The sequence below is a fragment of the Vombatus ursinus genome, unplaced genomic scaffold (assembly GCF_900497805.2).
Source record: "Vombatus ursinus unplaced genomic scaffold, bare-nosed wombat genome assembly UNPS02014817.1, whole genome shotgun sequence".
NCBI lineage: Eukaryota > Metazoa > Chordata > Mammalia > Diprotodontia > Vombatidae > Vombatus > Vombatus ursinus.
The window spans coordinates 7,514,744-7,521,905 of NW_020954595.1; the positions used below are offsets into that span (position 1 = coordinate 7,514,744).

A 7,162-nucleotide genomic window follows, 5' to 3' on the forward strand; every position below is an offset into this window, starting at 1 on the left:
ACAGAGAACTGAAGCTTACTTGTGCCTTTCAGGAAACACAATCTAGAAGTTTTGTGCGGTAAGAAGCTGCGTGACGCTGGCACAGCCTTTGTTTTGGTTCCGATGTGTCTCCCACGGTTACATTCTAAACTGGCTGCTGCTCGGTCCTTAATCAAGTCTCCAGAAAGCTCTTTTGCCAGTCTGCTTTAAATTCAGCATGTACAGAAAGTTACGCCCTGATTAAGAGGGCTGGTTAGCATCGACCCCACGGGTCTTGGTAAATAAAGCACAAAAATTAGTGCCAAAGAGCTTCCAGATAATAGAACTAGTATTTAATTCTGGAAGCCTTAAAACAACAAGACAAACCCACTAAATTTTAACAACACAATCCCCATGACTATCTAATCAACTAATAAGCACTGATTATTTTATGTCGCTGTGTGACACTGTGAGGACTAGACTCGCACAGACAGTGGGCAAGCAGCCCATGGTGACTGAGGAGAAGGACTGGAAACGCACACTTTTAAATCTATAAAAAGACTAATACCTTTCTCGCAGCTTCCTTCACAGCTGAAACAAAACTAGATCCATAAACTGAAGAGAAATCCAAAACTCCCACAAGCTGCCAATATACTGATCCCGGCACTAATACAATGTGTCTACTCCAAGGGCAGATTAATACTGCACGGCTCCACCTCCCACCTCAAACGCCCAGATTCCATTTTCAAAGTATACTGACCATTTGACTTAAAACAGGTGAGATTGCAATAAATCTTATTGAACTGCAATTCCAAGGTAAACATAATTCAAGAGATTTAGACTAGTAAAACAGTAGCAAGGAAACATTTTTCCATTTGTTTATTGTTAAACATTATATGTTTCTATACAGGGTGACCAAACAAACTGTAAACATGGCTAATGATGCCTAATTATGAAAGCATGGGTCTTGAAGGAAACTAAAAACCCAATGAACAAATGAACACCCAAATGTGCATTATTGGTTTAACAATTTCATTTCCAAAGACTTCGACAGTTCTTTCCTGAAATGGTGATAAGTAGAACTTCTTGTTAAAATCACAAAAGATGTGGTACACAGAATCACACTAAATGTTTTAAACAGCATGATATTTACAAAATAGGCCATTTCATGAGTTCCAAATCCTGTTGATAGAACATCTAAAAAGCTTTATGAAGAAAACGTTACAAAACAAGGACTCAGAAAGCTCTTAATACAAGTGTTAAAAAAAAATAGGTGTGTTAACTAGTCCACAAGAATGTTTGAGCACACGGTCCACAAGGGCATGAATCTAGCAAAATCTCTTTAAATCAACTGCTGGTGAGTCTTCAGAGAGGCAGCATTTACATCCAGATGGCAGTGGAGTTTTTTTTAAATAAAGACGTCTTGCTCTCTTTCTGACCGGTCAGAGCTCCATTGGAGTTTTAGAAACATTTAACTAAAATATCTCCCCCTTTTACCAGTAAACACTGTTTGCTCATTGTTGTATTTTTGGTTTACATCTGCTACAGAAACAGGTTCTAGTCCTGCCCAGGGGTCCTCCAGCATTGAAGGTTTGAAATAGTTTTCCACATCATTAGATATTCTTTTCTCTTTGCCACGCGCTGAACCAAATGGTGTAGATGTCCTGGGTGAACCCTTTGGAGAAAAATCATCAAATAAGGAAATATTCAACAAAAAGACTTAAAAGTGTAAATAATTTTTTAAAGAGAAAAATGAAAATGCAACTTCTTCTCCAGAGTCTTTTCCAGAAATTAAAACCTTACTCAATTTAATGTAATCTTGCCACTCCATATTATGGCCAAGGATACTAAGGAAAATGGCCAAGTTATGTTCAACAGCAATGTTCCTCACATTTTGCTGTTCATGTACCACTTCAGCAGAAGGGGTTGAGGGTCACCATCCCACTGTTAAAGAAACAAACCAGGGAGCTTTTGCCTGTGGCCACAATTTTAAATGTTCACCTCAGTACTTTGTAAATGCAGTTACCATTTAAAAAAAAAAAAACCACTCAAAAAACTACTAAGCATTAGACAAGGCCTTAGGCAAAACTGCAAGGGGCCAGAGGCATCGTCGTACCAAGAGCCATGGTGCTCACAACTTGAGTCAGGCCTGGCCAAACCTCCTTTGACTCTAGAAACTAGTCCCCAGATTTTGCAAGCAAATGATTTCTTCTGCTTTTAGATGAATACAGAGCAAAACTAAATTTTTTTTTTGTAAAACACTGGTTCTTAAACTTGGTTTAAACTCTAAAACAGGGTATTGACAGAAGTTCTGAAATAGGGAGTTAACATCTGTCTAGGGTACTGTCTTGCTTAACTAGCCTTCCCTCCTCTCCAGTGAACCCTCCCTGGGATGTCTGCACTGCTGCCTGACATCAAGTGATGATGATGTACACGTCTTTTCATTTTATTGTGATGAAAAAATACAAGTGTGCCAAGGGCAAGAATGAAGTGCCTTTCCATAAATTTCAGGTAAAAACATTCTGAAAATACTAGGTGCTACAGTGATCTCAAGTTTGGCATGAGGCTAGCCTCAAGATACCAGGACTAGTTTGGACAGTGGCTCAGTCCAGTTTCCTCGGATTAACCTAGTCAAGTCAAGCTTCTATGGCTTAAAGGAGGAAGGAAAGAAGATGAATAATACGAAGGTCCTTTCTTATTATCTCTACCTCCATGTTTTCTACTTCTCCCCCTTCACGTTCTCAGCGTGGTCCATTATTTACCCCTTTTAACACATCACCTGTTAGATGCAACTCAATGAAATTAAGCACCTATATATGCAAGGCTGTTCTAAGTTGGTGGGGAAACAAAAACATGTCCTTTGCCTCCAGTTATTTTTTTTTTCAAAACTGTCAAATGATAACCACTTAAGAAATCAGAACATGCCTTGAAAGAATAGCAAATTCTAACTTAGCATACATAAATTAAGACTAAGCAGAAAAGTGTAAACACCTGGACAGGAACAGGCCATCTGAGGGTATCAAGAGCCCCTGGTGCTGCTGGGCTTCTCAGGTGCTTTTTAAGCCCGGGCTTTTTCAGAACTGTATTACAGCCAGCACTAAAACAATCTAAGAAGTGTCCATAATCTTTAAAAAATGCCAGATCTACACTTCATTTGGAGACAATTTGCATTGTCTCTACACAGCCCCCGGAAGAAGCCTATCTATCTATAGAGACACCCACCCACCCCCCTTTTACTACTTTTGGCCTCTGAAAAGGTACACACGCATATATACATATATGTGTATGCAGAAGGGGAAATGCTCATGATGGTCATTTTAAAAATGGTTCTTTTCTATTAAATAATAACAACAATGGTAACAGCTAACAATCACATAGCACTTCCTGTGCGCCAGGCACTGTGCTAAGCACTTTACAATAACCTCATTTGTTCATCACTACAACCCTGGGAGGTAGGTGATATAACCGGACCCATTTTACAGATGAGGAAGACTGAAGAAGTGAAGTGATTTCCCAGGATTACACAGTTAGTAAGGGCCTGAGGGCAGTTGTGAACTCTGGTTTTCCTAACTCCAGGCTTTGAACTGAATCCACTGTTGCCCCAAATGCAAATTAAAACAACCCTGAGGTACCACCTCAAATCCATCAGACAAAAAAGGGAAATGTTGGAGAGGCTTGGGGAAAATAGGTACCTTAATGCACTCCTGGTGGAACTGTGGGACTAGTCTAGTCACTCTGGAAAGCAGTTTGGAACAATATCAGCAAAGCTGTTTAACTGTGCACACCCTCTGACCCAGTGATATCATCACTAGGTTTACACCCCAAGAGGTCAGAGAAAGAGGAAAAGGACCCATATGTATCAAAATATTTATAGCAGCTCTTCTTGTGGTGGCAAAGAATTGGAAACTGAAGGAATGCCTGTCAACTGGGGAAAGGCTGGGCAAGTTATGGTATATGAATTTGACTGAATATTCTTGTAACATGGAAAAGGAGGAAGGCGATGGCTTCAGAGAAACCCGGGAAGACTTGCATGGACTGATGCCTAATGAGGTAAGCAGAGCCAAGAACCATTTATACAGAATTGTAAACATAAGCCATCCTGAAAGACTCAAAGCAATGACCAGCCAGAGTTCCAGGACACTCATGATGCACAGAGGTGATGATTCAAGAGCACAGACTGAAGCCCATCTAGGTACCAATTTATTTAGGACAGGGCCAATGAAGTAATTTGCTTTGCCTGACTATATGTATTTGTAAGGGGTCTTGTTTTTCTTGCTTTCTCAAATGGTGGGGGAGGGAGAGAATTTGGAACTGAAAATAAGATGAACTTAATTTTTCAAAAATATAATCCTCAATTCTTGAAAAGAAAATACATTTGTCTAAATTTGTAAGATTAAACTATGTTTTAATATGTTAGCACTTCTAAAAATCTATATAAATTATAAATTAATTCTTGCCAATTTATTTTTTTCTGGCAAAATTACTTATTCAATGTTAAAGTGAAACAAGGCCAAACAATAAACTCTGAGGGGCTGCAATCACCAAGTTTGCATAGGCTATGCTTATATTCCTTTCAGGGGAGGTGCCCCCAAATGAGACTAACTTAAGAACACATGGAAGCATTTCTAATTTGCATTTTTTCTTTATAATAAAGTGAGTTGTAAGTGCTGTTAAATTAACCATTTCGTTTCCAAATGCCAGTAGTTTCATCAAACAGATCCCAGTGGCCAAGAAGAGCCCTGCTTGCATTAAAAAAAATGTCTATGTGGAGGAACCATTTGGGACAGTGATCCAGGGCTCTTAGTTCACAAACCTCCTCACTACTATCACACCATAAAATGTGTCTGACCAACACCCTCAATGTACATCATTTGCTCCTGCCGGCGAGGCAGGAGGAAAACCACAGAAGCTGTCTTAAATGCCCTTCTAAGAAATGAAAAACATAGACTCCTCTAAGAAAATAAGTGTTTGGGGGTACTTACAGCTAGATGGACAAATGTGGTGGAAGAATACAAATTATAATAAAATCTCCACCAACTTATAAAACACAGCGCAACAGGTTACAACACTCTTCAGCAACATCTCTGGTGAAAATATGAAGCCCCACAGGAGATCTGTAAGGTTAAGCATTTGATTTGCCAACTGATAATGCAAAGTCAACTGAAATCATGGGAGCACAGCATAATGGATTGATGTCTACTTATTTATCCCATGATTTAAACCTGTCTCTTGTTGACTTTAGTTATAGACTCTTCAAAAGCTCCACAGAAAAGCAAAAGTAGTTATAAAACATCTACAACTAAGTATCTGTGTTTCAGGCAAAATCTGCTGCCTTAAAAAAGCAAGAAGAGAGTGACAAAAACGAAACTGTTCAGTAAAAGCTGATGTGGCCAAGTCCTTTGAGAGGTAACTTTTCCTTAAGTGCTTCAAGAAACAACAATAACTGAAGATCTTAAATGTTACTGTTCGATGACACTGTCATCTGTGGCTTCTCTGAACACCGGAAAGCCCTGTCTTTCCACCACCGCTCTGAATTATTTTATTTTGTTAAGTCGTCCCCATGCCACACCGGGGGTGGGGGAATGATGAACTGTATTCGACAATAAATCTCACTGCATAAAAACACAACAGAAGTAAAGCAAAAGGCTTAAGATCGATAAAGAACTTCATTTTCGGTGAACTCATGAGACTGAAATTCTCTTGGATCCAAACTTAAAGCCAGCAGACTCGGAGGACCCGTCAGGAACGGAGCCTCCAACTCGCTGAGGAATAGAGGGGACCCCCCCCCCCCCCGCTCTGGACTCCTGGGGCCAGCTCAGAGCCGCACCAAGGGCCCCTCAGGCTTGTTTCTTCAAGGTCCTCCTCTTCTGCTCTACGTGCAAAAACAGGTCTGGTCTGGAAACACATCAAATGGGGGGACATTACGTAACAAGGGGAGAACTTTTTCTCAGCACAGGAAGCTCCCATTTTCCGGAATGCCGAGCTGGAACGGCCCCAGTGATGCTCCGAGGGGCGAGCCGACTAGAGCCAGCGACTCCGCAGGGGGCCGGGCTGCGTCCTCCTCCAGGCAGCGCTGGAGGGCCGCCGACCGCACCTCCCGACCCCGGGGAGACCCTGAGGCCGGAGACACGGCTCACGCCGGGGCTACCCCTATTGTGGCCCGCGGCACGAAGGCAGGCTCTGCCCAAACTGGGGGCCCCGCGGCCCCGCGATCACCGAAGCGGCTCTTCGCTCTCCGGGGATCGCGGCGTCCGCCCCTCGTGGGCGTTCCTCGGGCCGGACGAGACGCCCCTTTCCCTAATCGCTTCCCGCGTGACCTCGCGCGCCTCCCGACGCCCTCTCCTCCATCACCCGGCTCCGTGGGGGGAGGCGGCCGGAGAACTGGGGAAGCCCTCGGGGGCTGCTTCCGGGCCCCCGCTGGTTCTCGGCTCGGCCGGGCCGCGGGGAGCCCTCCCCACCCCCCCCCGGGGCTCGGGCCCAGCAGGGTGCCCCCTTCCCTCCCCTCCCCCGCACGTACCTGCAGCGGCCTGGGCGGCGGGCCCGGGGAGAAGCCGGGCGGAGGGCCTGAGTAGCCGTGGCCCGAGGCCGGGGAGCCGGAGGCGGGCGCGCGGGGCCGGGCGCGGGGCCCGAAGGGCGACGTCTGGTGCGGGCTCCCGTAGCCGTCCCGCGGCGAGGGTGGCCGCGGGCAGCCCGGGGGGCTCCGGAAGCCGCCGCCTCCGCCGCCCCAGGAGCCGGGGCCAGGCCCCGCGAAGGGCGGCGTGGGCGGGCGGAAGTTCGGCCGGTGCATGCGGGCGCGGGGGCCGCGGGGGCTGCGGGGCCAGGCACGGGGACGCCTGAGCCGCGGGAGCCGCCGCGGGAGCCACCGCCCGAGAGCGAGAGCCAGAACGAGGCTGCGCGCGCCGCGCCTGCGCACTGAGGCCTCCCCGCGGCCGCCGCCGACGCTGCCCCCGACGCTGCTGCAGGAAGGTTCCGGGCGCACGAGGTTCCGGGTCGCGGAGCGCGGGCCAGCGAGCTCCGGACAGGAGGGGCGGGGCGGGGCGGGGCTTCGGCTCGGGCCACAGAGGCCATCTCCGCCTCCTGGCAGGCTCGTGCGCGTGAGCTCCCGACTTCCAGTGCCCGTCCTGGATCTGCTGACCGCACCTGTCCGAACTCCTCGGCCCTGGTGGTCTGTCCGTGACTCCCCATAGAGTCTGCACGGGCTCCC

At 46.5% G+C, this 7,162-nt stretch overlaps 1 protein-coding gene across 1 annotated transcript; it reads right to left on the reverse strand.

Annotated features, from left to right (window-relative positions):
• Nucleotides 1–820: 820 nt before the first annotated feature.
• On the reverse strand, nt 821–6,753 carry MPLKIP (M-phase specific PLK1 interacting protein). Its single transcript, XM_027835755.1, has 2 exons — nt 6,476–6,753; nt 821–1,633 (listed from the first exon to the last, which is right to left on the reverse strand). The coding sequence occupies exons 1-2, from the start codon at nt 6,743–6,745 to the stop codon at nt 1,430–1,432; spliced, it is 474 nt and encodes a 157-aa protein (XP_027691556.1). The 5' UTR covers nt 6,746–6,753; the 3' UTR covers nt 821–1,429.
• Nucleotides 6,754–7,162: the final 409 nt, after the last annotated feature.